Below are 19,986 nucleotides of genomic sequence, written 5' to 3' on the forward strand. Positions count from 1 at the left end.
TGTAATGAGTGAAACATTTTAGTAAGATGATAAAGTGTCCTTTATTCTTTTCCTTTTGTGTTTGTTTTTCTTTTCCATTTTAAAAAATTTCTCAGATCTTACCTCTTTGTCATCTCTTCCATGGCTTAATGCAATTTTTAATCTGCTTATTTTGTGATTGTGATTTTCTAATTTTAGTTTGGATGTTGCCGTATCAGTGTCAGGAGAAAAGTAAAAGATAAATCTTAACGGTTCTCATATTCTTCCCACATTTCTGGTAGTTTTTCTTTATTTATTAGGGGGTATAATTAATTGAATATAATGAATGATTTAGTATTGAATTTAAAATGTGGAATAAAAACATCTCTTTTAACTAACTCTTTTTAGGAAATATGTGTACACACACATATATATATGCACACACATACATGCACATAAATGTTTTATGAAATAATTTCTTTGCCATCAATCAAAAAATAGTTTATCAGCTTAATATGATTTGGCTAAATCTTAACCTCCACAATCTCAGCATTACATCTTTTTAAAGAAATAGTGATTCAAACAATTATTGTGTTATTGAGTTCTCATGTTCGCAGCCTACTTTATATAGAAATCCTATAATTAATATGCTTCCTCCTAGAATTTTTTTGATTGTTTAAAAGACCCGTCTCTGCAAATTGCATGTGGAGCTCTGCATAGGGATTTGAAAGAAATGGGCCCAGTGCCCAGAAGAATTAGGCCCTCCTCCACCACTGGGCAAAAATAAAATAATTAACAATGAAAATGAGGCCATGGTAGAAAAAGTATCTTACAAATAGAAATACTTTGAAGACAGAGGAGATACAAAAGTTTTCCAGAAGAGGTCTGCAGATGGGGCTCATGAACCAAGGAGAACTTCCCCCAAGGGAAAATGGAAATAGCATGGGATTCAGATGTTAATGTGGAGCATACTCTGTGCTTCAGATTTTACTGTACAGTCAGAGATTTGTGTGTCTCAGTAAAATCTGACTGTCCCTGTTAATTGGGCTCGAGAAATCTAAATTAGTTTCTTTTATGATTTTTTTTTTCTACTTTCAGATACAAAGAGAAATTACCTTCTATTTTTATTTGCCTGAATTTGTTTTTGTTTTTTGCTATCTTTGCTTTGCAGAGGCAGTTTCCATGACAAGATCTTCAGTTTCATCTGTCATGATAAAAAGGTTTTGTTGACTCTTTTAGAGTCAGGAGAATAATTAAAAGGAGATAAAGGAAATTTCATATTTAGCAGAAAACAGTAGTAGCACTCCTGGTGGGGGCTAAGTTGGAGGAAAACATTGACTTTGCAACTTATTTTCAATTGTGTTTTCCCAACTGATGGAAGATAGCTAATTAATTCAGAATCATGACAAGTGCAGTACTAGGATTAACTATGCTAGCCTGCCCAAAAGTCTACATGTATTTGATTTGATTAAATATGTTTAATCTTCAATAATATCAGGTAATTGGCCTCAGCAGGTATGAACTCATCTGGAGAATGAGGCTTTTATTCAAACTTGAGGTAGAATTATGAGAAACATTTCAGAACACTTTACAAAATCTTCATCCTTTCAAAGGCAAGCATCTTTTTGGAAAGTCATTGCAAAGACTCTGAAGAAGGCTGTCACTTACAAATTGTAATTCTAGAACAAATTTGCGAGGTTGAGTTCCTTAGAAAGATGATCTTTAAGATTCAATAGATATTAATTTTGGACTGACTTTTCCAGCATTGGATAAAACACAGGAGAAATTTAATATTGTATCAGTTTGTTACTTGGATATTGTTTTAAAAGTTTTACAGTTATGAAAAATAATACATTTTGTTTTTATTCATTTGCCAAAGGAAATCCAAAATAACAGGTTTGCAAAATTTTGAAGAACTTGTTAAACTAATCTGATTTGTATTATCAAAATAATACTTGCACTGAAAAGAAGTATGCTGATTTGAACAAAATTTTCATGTGTTTCATTTACACTGGGACTGTTCTGTAAGTCACATGTCTACATGTAGTCCACATGAATGTTAAACATTTTCCTTTGTAACTACTTAAAAAAATTTTTTTTAATTGAAATCATGCCTGATCCAGAAAGATGACCTGGATCCTCCATATTAGGGAAGAAAGAAATGCTTTAAAATAGGTTAAAAGAGCTTTTGATTAGTCTTTATGCTATGATAAAGGAAATAAAATTAATGAAATTTGGGCCATTAGTTTTTTTTTTTTTTTTTGCGTTACGCGGGCATCTCACTGTTGTGGCCTCTCCCGTTGCGGAGCAGCAGCTCCGGATGCACAGGCTCAGCGGCCATGGCTCACGGGCCTAGCCGCTCCACGGCATGTGGGATCTTCCCAGACTGGGGCATGAACCCGTGTCCCCTGCATCGGCAAGCGGACGCTCAACCACTGCGCCACCAGGGAAGCCCTTAGTTTTTAAAGCATAAAAATTTGTATGATGCAGTTTCAGATTCACTTGTATAGCTGATCCATTTTGGTTTCATTTCATATGAAAAATATCTGAAGCTGTTTAACTGGATTATTTAGTGCAAATGATCAAAGAATCTTTAATTTCTGCTTTCCATTTAGGATTTTTCTGTGCTGATTTGTGCTATAATCTGTATATACCCACATGCATTTCATTTAAGTGAATCATGGACTTTGTCCATATAATCCTCCCAGAACTCTTGCTAAATTAATCTTGAGTTCTTCATAAAGGTCACAATTTCTGTAAGATGAACCTATACCAATACGTTTTAAAACTTACTGTAACACTTCAATATGTTGCAGAAGTGGGAAATACACTTTTTCTAATGCTGGTTATTCTGTCATATATACTCCCCTTTAATTTTGGCATCTTCATTTGTACTGGATACTTTTATTATTTGTGGGAATGCTCGCCTTCTAGAGTAAAACTCTTTATGTGCTGAAAGGAAATTAAGGAGGTTTGGCTCTTTTACTCCATTATTGCAATTAAGAATTTAGCATCATCAGTGCCAAAGGACAAAAGTGGTTCATTTGCCCTAGGGGGACAGGACAGTGATAAGATGATTTTTCGTCAAGGATCATTGGGTCGTAATTAAGTTACATTCATGGCTATTGCTTTTTGAAGGATGATTGGTAAATGACAGGCTTCATGTGCTTAGTACGGACAGTGTTCAGTAGGGTTTTTTCTCCCTCTGTCAGAAAATCCTGTTGAGCCTGATAATGTAAATGTGGCATTTTATTCTGAACAAAAGAGCAGGGAAATGAGCTATCTTGTCTAATCATTCAGTTGTTTAACACCGACTTCCAGTTTAGACTCAATTGGCTGGAAAGCACTTGACATGTGAAGTTAGTGCTGTTCCGAAAGCATGTTTGAGTAAATTTGAAAGTAAGTGACAGCTAAATTGTACCTAGGGAAATTACAAAGCCTTCAACACAGTTAATTTTTTTGGGAGGATTAGTTGTAATTGCAACACTAGTCTCCTTGAAGATTCCGCATTTATAGATGATGAACAGAAAAAGAAACATTTAGCTCTTTCAAGGGCTGGTTCTCTTCACAGAATAATTTTTGTGAAGTCGATGGTTTCTCCTGAATTGATTTCTTTCCACACTGAACATCTGCTTAAGATTTATAGAATAGTCAGTTTTTAGAGTGTTAAGGTGTTTTTTGTTTCCCCCTCCCTTGTTTTGAACTTTTTTCTCCCCTAAAGCCCCTCTTTTCTCCAGTGATTTCAGATTTTGAGAGTTTTTCAGTCAGTAAGCTCTTTAGGTAAATCGCCACTTCACTAACACTTTATGCATAATGTTGAAGCACTTTATTCCAATTAAAAAATTAATATTTGTCATTTAAAATTTTGATTAAATTGGAAGTTATTTGCTATAGGTAAGGAGACTAAGTTTAAAACTACCAGTAGGTAGATAGTTGTCACTGGTTGTTCTTGTTCAAGATTGTATGAAACACATTTGTGATTTTTACAGTTATATATAAAGGAATTTGAGTTAGGAGGACTTTGTTTTCTGGTACCTTTAAGTAGATAGTTTTATGATCAGTCTCATATAAATGTTATGTCCAGGGTTTGTTTTTCTGTCAATGACATAAAGCATACTTTCATTTCATAATAAGGACTAACACAAGAGGTAACATCAGATTTGCCATGTTCTTATTGGACTCAGTCTATTATATATATGTGTGTTCTTAAAATTTAGAATTATAGAATCTTCCTTTCCACTGTTCTGTTTTTATTTCATAGGCTCCCAGAATTTTGATAAAGGCTATGTTGAGTTAATTTACATCAATCAAAAATATTTTAAAATGATTGATTACTTTTTATTAGCATGTATAGTTTTATTTATGAAAATCACTTTATGTATATCATTGAAATACTTTGGGAGGGTGTCTAGTCGTTGAAAATATCACAGTGGATTTTTCTTAGAGATAATAGTATGTTAATAGAGTTGATTTTCACTTAGTATTATTTGAGGTTTGTGAAAGCAGTGGCTAAATTTTTATCAGGATTGGACTTTTAAAAATTTGTGACCCGTTTGTATATAAAGCTTTAGGAATTATGCGTGTATACTGAAATAAGCATGGAGTAAGTTTTGAATCCAGAATTAATGTTTTCAACAAGATTTCTTCAAAAGATTATTATTTTAGAGTAGAGTTTTAAATCAGTTCTAGTGTTTTAAAGTGTACAAAGGAAATCACAGAATCATTTTAGGTCACAGAAACTAGAAATACACTGATTGATAAAGTCTTCCCCCACATTTTGGGTATAAGGCAGTTTCCACCTTTTCCCATTTGATATTTTACTGCACTTACTGATTTCATCCAGCCTAATAAAAGTGGTATTTTCATGTGATGATTTTTTCTGCTGGTGTGAAACATTTGAGATGATGAACCTAACAAGCTCAAGTTCATAGAACCTTGCGTTAGAGTATTAGAACTGGGAGGGAACCCAAAGGTCCTTGAGTTCAACTGTTGTGATAATCTGCTTTCATCACCACTTCTAGAAATGTGTCACACTGCTGTAGCCAAGCTGCATGTAGTACTTATCAATTGGGATTGAAATTCAAAAGTCCTATGCGTATACAACTATTTTCACAGTAATGTGAATTTTATATACTTTCTCATATTTTTCATTTCCCTCACCCAAAGTTTTCAAGCTTTAATAGGAAAGATTAATGATGACATCAAATCATACGAGGAGTGGACATTTTTATCTCTTTAAAGTGACGTGATCCAACCAAACACAAGTCAGAATGTAGATAATAAGGACTGAAAAGAAACGACTAGACCTTAGTTCATTTCTATCATCAGTAAGCACACTTTGTACAAAATGTTTCACTATAGATTTCTAACTCATTTTGTTGGCAACCTGGAGTCAGTGACATTGTTACTTAAAATTACTAACAAATATATATGAATTATTTCCATTTTGCTATACTTGTCTTTTCTGTTGTTGTTCCGAGCATGTATAATCTTCAGAAGCATATATTTGGAGACCAAAGACTATTAACATGTCTCTTTGATTGACAGAACAATTATTCACTCATTTATTGATAGCTTTGACCTAGTGTAGGGAAAATACAATTGAGACAATATTATCCTAGTTTGGAAATTGATCTGAAAAAGCAAATTATACTGCTTTTTAAAAATCAGTGTGTGTTAGTTTTTCTCTTAAATATTTTGGTAGTTTTCCATTAAATGGAGTTGTAAAAAGGTAATAACTTGTATCTGAAGCAAGGGAAAATACTGATTATATAAAGCTTTATATCATATGTGGTAGCATTTCTCTTGTATGACAGTAATCTAGCCTGCAACATCTACTTGCAGTTTTGAAATTAACCTGTAATTTAGTCTTCACCCCAAATGACAAAAATTCAAATGACTCTGTGGGGTGCCGGAAGATGCACTGTAAACAGGGCTTAGTAAGGGGATAAGGTAGAGTTCCGTCAGGATAGGCTCATTTTCACTGTGTCAGTATTGTAGTAAAATTAATGCTTCTTCATGATACTTTACTTTTTAGTACAGTTTAAAACCTTAATCTAGATAAAATGGTAATTCAATCTAGGGCAACATAACATTTGTATAATGAACCAAAATGTTAGGGCTTCAATGGAAAATTTTAAAAGGCTTTCTTCCTTTTGAAAACTGTTGCACATGTGAGAGAAATGTGTTTTCTCCACAAAGATTGTCACTGTTATCGCTACTTGTACTTTGGTCCATGTCTCTAACCATGCTTTTTTTAATACATTTCATACTTTCTTTTCAAAAATCTTTAATTTCTTATTCCATATTACACCACCTTATTAGGTTAAACAAACAACATTGCTTTTAATAGAGCATAATGTATAATTAGATGTACTCAACTGAAAGGGGGGAGAGTCCAGGGACTTGATGACAGTGCCTTTCTCTGTTTACCTGGTGGCCTTAGGCCAATCAGTCAATCTCTAGATGCCTTAATTTCCTCATCTATTTAAAAATAAAGGAAGGTGGCAAGTAGAATTGGATCACATAATCTCTACAGCTTTTTCACGGTCTTAATAATTTCTCATACTGTCATTTTCCAAGGGAAATAGTAGGTTTTGAGGACACACAAGAATGTGTTTCCACACTCTTATTTAATAAACTGACTTAATGAAAATATCTTTTTATTTTAATTAATTAACCACATAAGAGAAGCTTCGATTTTATAATTGGAAATAATTTTTAAAAGCTTACCCTCTTATGAAAAGCTTTTAAAGAGTTCTAGAATTCACCAATCCTAAGAATATCCTAGGTTTAGCAACAGTAAGTTTCTATATGTATGAATCCTAAAGTTACTTCTTCCTGGGATTTCCTTGTGGCACATGGTTAGGAATCCTCCTGCTAATGCAGGGGACATGGGTTTGAGCCCTGGTCCGGGAAGGTCCCACATACTGCGGAGCACCTAAGCCCGTGCGCCACAACTACTGAAGCCCGAGTGCCTAGAGCCTGTGCTCCGCAACAACAGAAGCCACAGCAATGAGAAGCCCACGCACTGCAACGAAGAGTAGCCCCTGCTCACCACAACTAGAGAAAGCCCACGCGCAGCGACAAAGACCCAACGCACCCAAAAGTAAATTAAAAAAAAAAAAGTTAGTTCCTCCTTATCTGGAGAGGCAGCAGTATGAAACATATGATGAGAAAGGTGAAAGTGCTTGAAAAGTTCTTGATGACTGTTGATGGACATTTAATAAAGTTTCCCAAATCTGGAATTATTGAGGACCATAAACACAAAGTAGTTGGAAAAAATATTTGACAGTAGTCCTTGTTTTTAGAATAATGCATTCTTATAGCAATTTATATATAATCTGAGAGAATGCCTTCATCTTTTGGACTTTTTAATAAGTACCATTTAGCAAGCAAAATAATAAAAGTTGAAGCAGGGAAAACAGGGAACCACTAATGATGTCTGTACTCTGAGCATTGATTTTTATATAAGGATTGTTTCTTGTATTTTTTTTTTCCAATTTGGCTTCGTGGTATTCTACCTTAAATAAAACTCACTCGTGTACCTTTTGACTGGTCATTGTATAGCTCTCAAATTAATTAGATATATTTTATTCATTGTTAATATTTTGATGTTTCCAAGGGATGACTTACCTACTGCTCTTGAAGTCACGATTGACTGCTATAAAAAGTATAAAATACTACCAAGGATTCATGATGTCCTATGTAAACTGATAGAGAAAGGCGAAACTGATCTGATTCAGAAAGGTTAGTCACCTTCTAATTCGTTAGTGTTGTTAGTTTTCTTTTTTCCCCTCTTGCTTATTTAATCTTAATGTGTTGCTGTGAAGAGAGAATTTAACAGGAAGGCAAGCACATCCAGAGAAACTTTATTACACTTCTGAGTTGAAAAATATCAGGTATATTTTTAACATTATAAATGTACTTGATTTTAGTAACTTCATTTTGAAAAGTCACCCCTCTTGTTTTTTGTGTGTGTGTGTGTGGTGCGCGGGCCTCTCACTGTTGCGGCCTCTCCCGTTGCGGAGCACAGGCTCCGGACGCGCAGGCTCAGCGGCCATGGCTCAGCCATGGGCCCAGCCGCTCCGTGGCATGTGGGATCTTCCCGGACCGGGGCACGAACCCATGTCCCCTGCACCGGCAGGTGGACTCTCAACCACTGCACCACCAGGGAAGCCCCCCTCTGTTATTTTTTGGTCCGCTTCTTGATGATCTGCCTTTGTGAGATTTTCAGCCTTATCCTCACCAGTTCTCTTTGAAGCTAGTCACAGGTACTTAGTGTCATAAATGTACGCTGTTACATAAGGAATGTGACAGAAAATTGGTTGATTTAGCTATAACCTTTAAGTTATTCTAAATATTTGTTTTAAAGTTTTCTTGTATTTGTTCAGAACTCTTCAAGTGATATAGTGTTAGTCTATATTTTGTCTTCTAATATATTTTCTTCTTTCCTCTCTAGCAATGGACTTTGTGAGCCAAGAACAAGGTGAAATGACTATGCTGTATGATCTCTTCTTTGCCTTCCTACAAACAGGAAATTACAAAGAGGCCAAGAAGATCATTGAGGTATGATTTTAACTCCAGTATTCTAATTGTACAGCTATTTAGACTCTTAATTAGAATATGTTTACAAATTTTAACCTTTAATTACACATGTTCTGATTCATGTTAATATAATTCAGTCTCAATAATGTGGGGTGAGAGGGAGAGACTCGGCCAGCTTCTTTATTGTATATAATTACAGTTCAGAAAAGGCAGCCTGGTTGTATATTGAATTTGTTTCTTCACTTTGTTAAATTCACTGTTATATATCAAAATGATATTTGCATATTAAATCTTGGATTGTGGAACAATTAAATTAAACTGGCATTCCTGTGTGTAAAGTTGCTAATCCTCTTTGCCAAGGAATTCTTTGTTCTTAAAAGCAGTGGAATTTAATTTGCTGCAGACCATGCTCAGATTTATTTGTAATGCTTGTCTATAAGTTAATCAGCCAAACAAGTGCTGTCTGCAGGTGTTTGGCATTTAAAATTTCTTCTTTTTTTTTCACTATGGTAAGCAGCTTACGGGAAATGGTAGGTGACAAACCTGGGCTATTTAGGATTAGTATATTTTATCTAGGCTTGATTGAAATTTTGCTTACTGAAATTGATAAGTCAAAGGGCAACGATAAAGTCTGTCCAAATTGTGATTAATTTCACTATTAAACAATTCTGTATCTCCTAAAAAAATCATTTCAGAGAAGATGGACCCATCGCCTTAAGAAATATTACTTTTAATATGAGTAAAATAAACTTGTGAATACATCAGTAATCATTTTTCTCTCAGATATACTTTACTGTTACTCCATGTCTTTTCCCAAAATTGACCATGGTGGACGAGACATAAAGGTGGTGTTTGGCCTCCTTGTTTTTATGTTGATGACTGCTTATAATGGATTTGAAAATAGAGGCACACATCCCAGAAAATTATTAGTTTCTCTTGACATTTTTCGAAGAAAAGTCTAGTATGAAAAAGGACTGTGAAATTAATTCAGAACTTTCTTATATTTCTATCTGTCTTTAACTCAATCTGTCCTCCTGTCGGAGGGAAGTGTGGAGTATGCTGTCTTGGACAGGTGCTTCTATAGCTCGAGTAGTTCATTTGTATTTTCTAGAAAATGTTATAAATTCTTTCATCGAAGGTGCACAGTGTATGTATCTGAAAATGAGAGAAGCTGTCTGCCTGTTGAGTTCTGTACTCTGTATGCATGTTATCAGTATTAGTAAGGCACTGATCAGAGCAGAAATAAAGCTCAGGTATTCAGATAATAGTGATTAGATAATAGTGATTAGAGGTTCTACAGCAGGAAATCATGTGGCTCTCTTTGTGTAATAAGCAAGACATGAGTGGGTTCTCCTTCTGTCATCTACTTGCTAGTGTGATAATAAATAAGTTACTAAACCTTTCTAAGCTTCCTCATCTCTAAAAGGAAATATAGTATCTTTCTTTAAGATTCAATCACATAATGTATGTAAAGCAGCTTGCATGTTTCCTGGATTATGGTAGTAATCAATATTATTAATTCTCTTTGCCCCTTAAAGGTAGAGATTGTGTTTTCTTCATCCCACATAATTCACAGTATGATGCTTAGCATAAGGCGCATGTTTGTCACATGAATAGGCGAGAGGAGGCTGCATCTTAATTACTTTAAAGCTTTGCCAATGTACAACATCATTGAGTGTAATCATTTAGGAATGGCTGTCTACTGATGACACAGTTTTTATAGTGAATGTGTACAGAATTGCTTAAAGGATACAGAATAGCTTTACAGAATCCCTCTGCAGTACCCTAGGGTAGAACAGCAGGGTGTGCAATATATGGAATACTGAAGCACGTTTTTAGGGTTTTTTTTTTTTTTTTTAATGGTTAGTTGGAATTGAATTAAAGTGGGAACTTGATTTTTTTACTATTAAAATTCAAGACCTGGAGTTCTCTCTTGTGGTTTTCTAAGGATTATTGGAAATATTAAAAGTAATGAAAATTAATAAACTAGGACTGTATCACCATATGAAAGAATATTATAAATACTGAGGAACATTTTTATTATTCCCCAAAACACAATAGTGTCTTATTAATGGGTAGATTCACTAGAGTTGAATTTCCAAAGCAAAATATACAATAAAGCTTCTTTGTATTTGAAACACTGTGGGAGATAAGATAAACCAAGTCATACAAATGGTCTCATTAAGTAAAGAAAGAGACAAGATTCAGTGTATAATATGACCTGTGCTTTTAAAATGAGTTGGTATACATACATATATATAATACGTTTTAACATAGTTTTATATTTTAATTCTACCCATGGATTATTGCAGGAGGGTGGAATTATAGCTGGCATTTTGCTATATACTTTTCTGTATTTTCTGAGTTTTCAGTAATGAGCATATGTATTCTTATTGTATATATACTCAGAGTGTTATTTTCTAGTAAAAGAGAGGGAAAAGTAAATAAGACTTACATCCACCCTCAAGGAGCTAATGTGAGATTAATACGTGAAGATAATGTCTATATAAGACTGAGAAGTGTTGACTGCTGTAAGAAAAATACAAATAGTTCTGAGAGTTCAAGAGAGAAAATTATTCCCAGTGTAGGAAATTAGGTAAGACTTTATTGAGAAAATGGGGTTTAGGGTGTGGCTTGATGGATGTGGTAAGTACTGTTCACGTTTGGGAGTTTGATAGGGTTGGGCAATGTATTAAAGGTATTAGAGGTAGAACAAAGAAGTAGAAAAGGGAAATCTCTAAGTAGTTCCTTTTTTTTCTCCAGCTTCATTGAGATACAAGTGACATTTAACATTGTATAAGTTTAAGGTGTACAACCTGTTGGTTTGATGTACTTATATATTGCAAAATGATTACCACTGTAGTGTTAGTTAACACCTCCATTACCTCATGTAATTACCATTTCTTTTTTGTGGTGAGAACATTTAAGATCTACTCTTAGCATCTTCCAAGTATATGAGTGTGTATGTGTGTGTGTGTGTATGTGTGTACGTGCACGCTGTATAGTTAAGTATAACTGCCATGTTGTACGTTAGATCCCCAGTACCTGTTCGTCTTAGAAGTGGAAGTTTGTACCATTTGACCAACATCTCCCCGTTTCTCCCCACCCCAAGACGCTGGCAACCACCATTCTATGCACTGTTTTTTTGGAGTTCAGCTTTTTTAGATTTCACATGTAAGGGATATCATACAGTCTTTCCATGTCTCTGTCTGACTTATTTTCCTTAGCATAATGCTTTCATGGTATATCTTCTTTGTTGCAAATGGCAGAATTTCTTTCTTTCTCATGGCTGAATAGTGTGTGTGGTGTGTGTGTGCGCATGTGTGTATGACTTGCAAATATTTTCTCTCATTTCATGGGTTGCCTTTTAATTTTGTTGATTGTTTCTCTTGCTGTACAGAAGCTTTTTAGTTTGATGTAGTCCCACTTATTTATTTTTGCTTTTTTCACTTATGGTTTTGTGTCTTATCCAAAAAATTGTTGCCAAGACCAGTATCAGGGAGCTTTTCCCCTGTGTTTTGTTCTGGGAGATTTATGATTTCAGGCTTTATGTTAAAGTCTTTAATCCATTGCAAGTTAATTTTTGTAAGTGGTGAAAGATAGGGGTTTAATTTTATTCTACTGCATGTGATTATCTGGTTTTCCCAATACCATTTATTAAAGAGACTATCCTTTTCCTGTTGAGTATTCTTGGCTCCCTTGTCAAATATTAGTTGACTATATATGTGAAGGTTTATTTCTGATTCTGTTCCATTGGTCTTTGCTTCTGTTTTTATTCCAGTACCGTTCTGTTTGATTATTATAGCTTTGTAGTGTAGTTTTAGGAAGTGTGATGCCTCCAGCTTTGTTCTTTTTCAGGGCTGCTTTGGCTATTTGTGATCTTTTGTGGTTCCATACAAATTTTAGGATTGTTTTTTCTATTTCTGTGAAAAATGCCATTCAGAATTTTGATAGGGATTTCACTGATTCTATAGATAGCTTTGGATAGTATAGACATTTTAACAATATTAATTCTTCTGATCCATGAACACGGGGTATTTTTTCATTTATTTATGTCTTCAGTTTCTTTCATCAAAGTCTTACAGTTTTCAGTGTACAGATCTTTCACAACCTTGGTTAAATTTATTCCTAGGTTGTTTTTTTTTAATCATTTTGCTCATCTTGTGAATGGTATTTTATTTTTTTCAGATATTCTGCTAGTGGATAGAAATGAAACTGATTTCTATATGTTGATTTTGTATCCTGCAGCTTTACTGAATCCGTTGATTAGTTCTAATAGTTTTTTGGTGGAGTCTTTAGGATTTTCTGCATATAATATCTTGTCATCTGCAAACAAAGTTTTATTTCTTTCTGATTTCTTAAATAGTTCTTTCATCCTGGGGTATAGGATTTATAGGAAGTATTTTGTAAGGGTAGATTGTTCCCAGAGACCCTTCAATATCAGAATAAGCAGGCTTGAGTTCATGCAGAAGACAGTGAACTCTCAGCAGTGTTAGAAAGAAATTTATACTAGCAAAAGAATGTGTGATAGATGAAATGGGGTTGGGGACAGTGAGATTAATAGTATCTGAATTAGGATAGTGGTTGTAGGGGTTTTGTTGTTGTTGTTGTTTGCGGTACGCGGCCCTCTCACTGTTGTGGCCTCTCCTGTTGCGGAGCACAGGCTCCAGACACGCAGGCTCAGTGGCCGTGGCTCACGGGCCTAGCCGCTCCGCGGCATGTGGGATCTTCCTGGACCAGGGCACGAGCCTGTGTCCCCTGCATCGGCAGGCGGACTCTCAACCACTGCGCCACCAGGGAAGCCCTGTTGTAGGGATTTTTAAGACACTTTACTCAGTCATCTCAAATGATATCTAATAATTGAAGGATAGTGACCTTAGCAGAAGGTATGGTGAATTAACAGAGGCATAATATCATCTAAGCTCTGACTTGAGAGAAACTAAGCTCTAACTTAGATCTGACACAGCGTCTCCCATCATGAACCCTTATAAGTTGGCATTGGCAGATTTCGTCACCTAAAACTTCCTGGATGAAGTCCTTTAACTAAGGTGGTTGTTAATATTTGAGTGGCTTCCCATTTTGACCAATTTCCACTCCTTCCGTCCCTCCCTCCTGCCCTTCAATAAATAATTATGGCTCACATCTTACAGTCTTGTTCTAAAGATAGACCTTAAAAAGATGAATCCGTAAAATGCAATAATTGCTGTAACAGAAAGTGCTGTGGAAAGCATCTGTTTCAGACTAGATCTTTCTGAGGAAGTGATGTTTGGGATGAGAACTAAAGGATGAACTGGGAGCCAGCCACATAAAGAGTGGGAGCAAAAGCATTTCACTTAGAGGGCACTGTCTGTGCAAAGGCCTGAGAAATTTTGTTATGTTTTTATAGATGGTACCTCTTTTATGGTTCATAGTAGCAAAGATTTGGACTAAAACTCAGGCCTCCTGAGTTCTAGTCCCATGCTTTTTTGCTAGAAATTATGATAAAATAGAGTGGTATTTCTTTGTTTTAAAAAAAAAATGACTTCATTCTTTCGGCCAAGTGTCTTTTAAGGTACTTCATTCACCTCCCAGGAAGGAAGTGTTGCAGGTCATTTAAATAAATTAACAGTTTAGATCATTCATTTTGTGTATTAAGACTGGAGATTAAGTCCAGGGAGAGATGATAAAAACAAGTACAAAAAGTTAAATAATGACATGAAATGTTAAGTAACCATATTAAAGGTTTCTATAAAGCATTATATTATTTAATTTTATTCTTAATCCTTTGAGCAGTTCAGTAATCACTTACTGATTGCCTGCCATGTGCCAGGCACTAAGTTCTCAGGATACAAACACAAAGATGAGTAAGAGTCTGCTTTAAACTTATTTAGCATTTCGTTTTCTAACCTCATCCCTTGAGGTTCAAACCTAGATTACAAATTAACCAATACTGGTAACATTTTTATACTTCTCAAATGATTTTCATGTACATCTTCACGTGAGCCTCACATAACAACGAATTAGGGCAATGAAACTTCATTCAGTTCAGGGTGTGAGTGTGGAGCTTATTTAGTTAGTAGTAGTCATGGAATTTGAAATCACGTCCTGATTTCACATTTTCTGTTGGTTCCCTTACACCATTTCTACCTCCATGATCTCTCTCTTTTAAAAATTGAGATAGGATATAACATTTCATAAGTTTAAGGTGTAGGACGTGTTTATTTGATATATTTATGTATTTCAATACAACCTCTATGATCTCTCGACCCTTAATATCTGAACCACCAAAACAACTTATCGTTTCTCCAAACTTACTCTTTCTTGACTTTTCCCTCTCATCTTATCTGCTATTACCCTTCCATCACACTTCAGCCAGAGTAAATTTGCTGTCTTCTCAGGGGGCAAAACTCTTCTTTTTATGTCTTTGCCTTTAGGACCAAAAGTTTGGATTACAGCAATCTCTCAACCTTTGTTCCTCTTCCCTTTGTTCTTTAATAGATCAAATTCAGGGTTTTATACTAATTTGCCTTCCTTAATAAGCCAGAATGGATCATATATATAAAGAAGGGATTTTAGAGCTAGTTTCCCCCTCCAGCCCTAGAATTTCAAGAGATGTCAGTTCTCATGCAAATTCATACCCCCCTCCCATGAGTTAGTTTACTTAGTATTTTCTGTAACACCTGGATCATATTTAGTTAATGATAGTTAAACTGTTAGTTTGACTTGCTCAGACATATTTTCCTCCTTACTAGACCATGGTCCTTAAGTCTGTCTCTGGAGATTTTACAGAAGAGGACAATTATTGAAAGGTTTAATAATTTCCATGATACTCCTTTTTCTCCTTGCTCTCCTGGCTATGGGGATAAGTAGTTGCGTTCTTGCTGTTTTTGTTTGTCCCATACACCTCGTGCACTTGATTTTCCTCCTACTACTCCAGCTAAAGGACATGAAGCCAGAGTAGTTGTTTGTTTTCTATTTTCCATTTCTAGCAGTAATGGTAAGAAAACTCAGAGCAGGTAAAAATCACTATTTTAGTTAAATTTAAAATGATTGCCTTTGAGATAGAGTTTGAAGTAGAAGAATCTTCATCTGTTTTCATTTTAAAGGTAATAATTACTTGATACCTATTTTCACTAGTGTACATTGAAGCCTATTATGATAACAACAAATTTACATCAAGGTAATATAATGAAATTAATGAAAATTATTTTTTTATTTTGGATTACTTTTTTTCTTATACAAGTGAACCTAGTACTGAATTGGAACTGCACAAAGAGTGTTTTGAAGCACAGTAACCTAGGTGGAAACAAACATGCTGTATTTTGGTTTTGGTGTTTTTTTTGTTTGTTTGTCTGTTTGTTTGTATTTTTGCCTGCATTGGGTCTTCGTTGCTGCGTGCGGGCTTTCTCTAGCTGTGGCAAGTGGTGGCTACTCTTCATTGCAGTGCGCGCAGGCTTCTCATTGCGGTGGCTTCTCTTGTTGCAGAGCACAGGCTCTAGGCGCATGGGCTCAGGAGTTGCGGCGCACGGGCTCTAGGGCACACGGGCTTCAGTAGTTGTGGCGCATGGGCTTAGTTGCTCCGTGGCATGTGGCATCTTCCCGGATCAGGCATCAAACCCATGTCCCCTCCATTGGCAGGTGGATTCTTAACCACTGCGCCATCAGGGAAGTCCCTTTTTTTTTTTTTTATTACAGTAATTACTTTATCCTCACTGTCTATTAAATAGATTGTATGTAACAAAAACAGGAAAAATTAAGAGTTGAGTTCATTGTTTTAATTAAGCAGTAACTGGTTTTGTTTTAATTAAGCAGTAACTGGTTTTGGATAAGTTACATTTAGCATCCCAATTAAAATTCTATTCTTCTCCATGTTTTATTACATTTTTCATTTTTACTTTAAATTTGCAATGTTTAAAATTCAATAAGATGTTAAGAGATAAGCCAGAAATGTAGACTATTACAGAAGCCTAGGAGATTTAGTTAATCTGACCTAGATGTTGTTTTGATGATTGAGATTTATTTTTGAAAACAGTTCTCAATTTCAGAATGAAGCACACAGCTGCCGTATAAGTCAGTTGTCCTGCCAGTGACAGGCAGATTAATCAGCCACAAAAAGGAAGAGTTTGCCATAAAAGTTGTGCTAGTCAGATCATTGGCATTTGGATGAGACATAATATTGAAAGTTATAAGTGAATGTAGCTCTTGGATTTTGCCATGTTCTAAAGAGGATTATCTAGTATTTTTTCAAGGACTTTTTGTATACATTTGGTGTTGGCTTCATTTTCAATGTAATGCATGTGAAACAAAACAGATAATGTGAGAAAATCCTTGAGTAAAAATTGGGTACAAATGTAAATATTAATGATGTTTGAGAATATATATCAACAGTTAATTTATTCAACATTTATTTCGTGTATCGCAAAATGTGGGTACTTGCACAGTTAGAATGAGAACACTTATACAACTTCTTCTGTACCAATTTTTCTGTCATTCTACCAAAACTCTGAGATGTTAGTTCTTGTGTCAGTTTTTAATTTAACATTGTACAATACTATTTTTAAAAATTTATTTATTTAATTTATTTTTGACTGCATTGGGTCTTCGTTACTGTGCACAAGCTTTCTCTAGTTGCAGCGAGTGGGGGCTATTCTTCGTTGTGGTGTGCGGGCTTCTCATTGCGGTGGCTTCTCTTGTTGCGGAGCACGGGCTCTAGGTGCATAGGCTTCAGTAGTTATAGCACGCGGGCTCAGTAGTTGTGTGCGGGCTCTAGAGCGCAGCCTCAGTAGTTGTGGTGCACGGGCCTAGTTGCTCCGCGGCATGTGGGATCTTCCCGGACCAGGGCTCAAACCCATGTCCCGTGCCTTAGCAGGCGGATTCTTAACCACTGCACCACCAGGGAAGTCCCTACAATACTATTTTTAAGAAATAAAAAGTAATGAGGGGGCTTCCCTGGTGGCACAGTGGTTGAGAGTCCGCCTGCCGATGCAGGGGACACGGGTTCGTGCTCCAGTCCGGGAAGATCCCACATGCCGCGGAGCGGCTGGGCCCGTGAGCCATGGCCGCTGAGCCTGCGCGTCCGGAGCCCGTGCTCCGCAACAGGAGAGGCCACAACAGTGAGAGGCCCGCGTACCACACACACACACAAAAGTAATGAGGACTTATAAATAAGAGATCAGATGTGAGGGTTGCCTGGTGTCGTCCACAAAACTGAGTGGAGAAAGCAGTAAATGTACGTCCTCTGGACTGGAGCAGCCAGGGTAATGAGTATGTTGTTTTCTTATCATAATGCTGGGAAATGTAGTATTTAATAGGGAAGCCCTATTACAGATGATGAAAATACTGGAAGTAGAGTGACAGATCCTTGGAATTATATGTGAAGTGGTTTGTCTTTTATTTCAGTATCCAGAATTGTAAAGTAATTGTTTTGAAGCCAGAGTTATTGACTAAACCTTAGTAATTCCTAATTGAGGCTATAACACACATCTCAATTACTGAAATAAACTAAGACTATGAACTAATTTTAAGTACTTAGCTTGTTTTTAGTACTTAGCTCTTTAAACGTTTAGTTTTAGATACTAGGCAAATGTGTGGTAATCAATACTTTTATCACTGATTTTTACAAAGCATGTTTCTTTAAAAGCCATTGGTTTTATCATTGTGACAATTGTTAATAAGTCAACATAACATATTAATAGTTTTTGCTTCCTGAATCTATTGGGATCTCTGAAGTTGTGTGTGTGTGTTTAATTTGACATATTTTGGAGTTTTTTAGTCCATCATTTCAAGGTTTGTTTTTGAGCTACAGAAAGCTTAACCATTTTTAATAATTAAAGATTTATGGAATGAAAATTGACCTACAAAGTAACGTTTTGAAATAACCCGAATCTTCTAGACACTGGTTAAGTATAGGTTGTTCTAATCCTAAAGGTCTTTGATAACTGTGGGATTAAGTTGTAGGTTTCTTTTAGTATATACATTTGGCAGGGAGGAAGCAGGGTCATTAGAAGGAAAACTATTTGTCTTTGAGGGAAAATTAACATTTAGCTAAAGCCTTACCTGTGTGCTGTATGATTATTTTATTTTACAGACTCCAGGCATTAGAGCTCGGCCCACAAGACTTCAGTGGTTTTGTGATAGATGTATTGCAAGTAATCAGGTTTGTGTTTAATTTCTGGTCTCACTCACCTAAAACTGTGAGTAGAAAGCAAGTGTCCTACATGTCCTGTGAGCGTTTGGGGAGTTCAGATGATGCAGCATTGCTTATCTTGGTTGTTTTCCAAATAAGCAATAGCTTAATTCTGGTTTCTGAGGTCCAGTGGAATCCCTAAAAATTTTAACTTTGGCTCTGAAGATTTTAGCTTGCTTCATTCTACTTGTTGGTTTGAGCAAGCTAATGTTTCTTTGGCAATTTAAATCTGCTTCAGTCGTTAGTGACCAGAGGAGTCACTTGATGGGAGTCCATTGGAGTTTCTACTTTACCTCTACTCCAGCACAGATATCTGTTCACATCCTGCCAAGAAAAAGCCACAGGGAAAGAGGAGTTTAAAGTTTGGGTGGAGGAATATTCCTATGAACAAATATAGATATACTCACTGAGTCCTCCACCCTAAATATCTTTGAATTCTACAGAATACTCCTTTGTGGAGGTTCCCTCAACTAGATAATTATTCATGTGTGTTATTGACTCCAAAGTGTCCTTTAGCCCTTTAACTTAACATTTAAAAAAAATTATGATAAAATACATATAACATCAAGTTTATCATTTTAGCTATTTTTAAGTGTACAGTTTAGTGGCATTAAGTACATTTACGAAGTTGTGCTCAGTCCTTTAACTTTTGAAGTGAAGTTAATCTGCCCTTTGGGTAAAGTTAATTTGAAGGATTATTCAACTGTGATTTGTCAACTATAAAATGTCCTTTACACAATCTAGATCCATCTGTTAATCTTATTTTTAAGGTTGAAACTCTAGAGAAATTAGTGGAGCTGACACAGAAGCTATTTGAGTGTGATAGAGACCAGCTATACTACAGTCTGCTAAAACTATACAGTAAGTAAGCTGACTATTCCTCGTGTTTTCATTTTGAGACATTTATTCTATGGAAGGCAGTGGCCAGAAAGGAATATCAGGCTGTGAGGAAGCTCCAGGGGTTGTCAAATGTGGAGTCTTAAACAGAGGCTCACGTAGAGGCCAGATTGAATTTTCTCACAAAATGTTATATTGTATCACTAGACACCCTACAATCTTCATAATTTCTGACGTTCTTGCTGCAATAATGAGAAGGTGAGAAAAATCTTCATCAGAGCCACAGAATTTAATAGGAGTTTTTGAGGAGAGACTGTTCTTTGTTTTCTTTTAATTTAATTTCTGTAGTAGATTTATTAGTCACTTCTATGAATAAGTAATCATTGACATGTTCATGTATATAGATCTTTTTCCAGAAAAATGCATATTGATGTACAAACTCATTGCTGAACAATTACTTTTTAAAATGTGATTGTATT

The 19,986-nt window shown here is 35.6% G+C and overlaps 1 protein-coding gene across 2 annotated transcripts in view; it reads left to right on the forward strand.

The window, feature by feature from the left end:
* LRPPRC (leucine rich pentatricopeptide repeat containing) overlaps positions 1-19,986 on the forward strand; it is a 104,389-nt gene that overhangs the window by 53,147 nt on the left and 31,256 nt on the right. For both annotated transcript variants that reach the window (XM_027113244.1, XM_027113245.1), the window contains exons 24-27: positions 7,583-7,707; positions 8,420-8,526; positions 18,572-18,640; positions 19,441-19,531. In XM_027113244.1, the coding sequence (XP_026969045.1) occupies positions 7,583-7,707; positions 8,420-8,526; positions 18,572-18,640; positions 19,441-19,531 (392 nt within the window). The remainder of the gene's footprint in view (positions 1-7,582; positions 7,708-8,419; positions 8,527-18,571; positions 18,641-19,440; positions 19,532-19,986) is intronic.

Source organism: Aethalodelphis obliquidens, unplaced genomic scaffold, assembly GCF_003676395.1.
Source record: "Aethalodelphis obliquidens isolate GAN/ISIS:26980383/991018 unplaced genomic scaffold, ASM367639v1 scaffold12, whole genome shotgun sequence".
Lineage (NCBI taxonomy): Eukaryota > Metazoa > Chordata > Mammalia > Artiodactyla > Delphinidae > Aethalodelphis > Aethalodelphis obliquidens.